The 925-nt window shown below is 42.4% G+C and overlaps 1 protein-coding gene across 1 annotated transcript in view; it reads right to left on the minus strand.

Annotated features, from left to right (window-relative positions):
- The window catches only part of ASXL1 (ASXL transcriptional regulator 1), a 22,906-nt gene extending 22,243 nt beyond the window's left edge, over positions 1 to 663 (minus strand). The window contains exon 1 of the mRNA XM_029286521.1: positions 454 to 663. Coding sequence (XP_029142354.1) covers positions 454 to 663 — 210 coding nt within the window. The remainder of the gene's footprint in view (positions 1 to 453) is intronic.
- Positions 664 to 925: the final 262 nt, after the last annotated feature.

Raw genomic sequence — 925 nt, forward strand, 5'->3', positions numbered from 1 at the left:
TATGCTATACGGGCCGCAGTCAATATGTGTATAATGATGTGTTGGAGTTGTTTTTCCATCTTTAAATTTATTATGCCCAAAAGAAATATTTCTGGTTTGAAATCCATTTGTATCTCAGTTATCTCCTGTATCCAATCTCTTATCCGCTCCCAATAATTTTTTACTTTGGGGCACAGCCACCACATGTGATAAAATGTTCTGAAGACCCCTGCCTTATATTGTATACGCAAGGACCGTGACAGCCACCATGTCAGACAGAAGGCATGCAAGGAAGCTGTCGTAAGTACAGCATGGCACAATATTCCTATTTAAGCTCGTATTTATTGATCTGCACCCAAAACTGGCTAACAACAAGTTCTTATCACCTATCAGGGGCCAAGTTCGTACAAAATTCGGCAGTCAGCTAAGCCTTCCCCCGATCCCTGGATTAAAAGAACGGAAATCGGGTCTTACCTTGAGAGTGAAGAGGCTGATCCGCCCGGGGAGTTTGTAAAAAAGCCCATCGCAGCTTCTTGAATTGGAGTGAAGCATCGCGTTCAGGCAGGCCAGCGGGGAGGTGCCACTGCGGATGGAAAACAGGGCACAATTCAACCTGTCAGCCGAGAGGTACCTCGCTCTGGAACTAGTGAAAAGAAACTGTGGGACATTCTGACAAGCCGACATATTACCAGCTGCCCAGATTCCCCTTGTGACGAATGACAGGAAAGAAAGAAAGAAAGAAAGAAAGAAAGAAGGAAAGAAAGAAAGAAAGAAAGAAAGAAAGAAAGAAAGAAAGAAAGAAAGAAAGAAAGAAAACAAGAAAGAAAACAAGAAAGAAAAAAACAAGAAAAAAGGAAGGAAGAAAGGAGGAGGGAGATCAAAAAGAATGAAAGAAAGGGGGAGAAAAATAGAAGGAAGGAAGGAAAAAAGGAAGGAAGGAAGGACA

The sequence above is a fragment of the Protobothrops mucrosquamatus genome, unplaced genomic scaffold, assembly GCF_001527695.2.
Source record: "Protobothrops mucrosquamatus isolate PMUCROS unplaced genomic scaffold, P.Mucros_1.0 scaffold3977, whole genome shotgun sequence".
NCBI lineage: Eukaryota > Metazoa > Chordata > Lepidosauria > Squamata > Viperidae > Protobothrops > Protobothrops mucrosquamatus.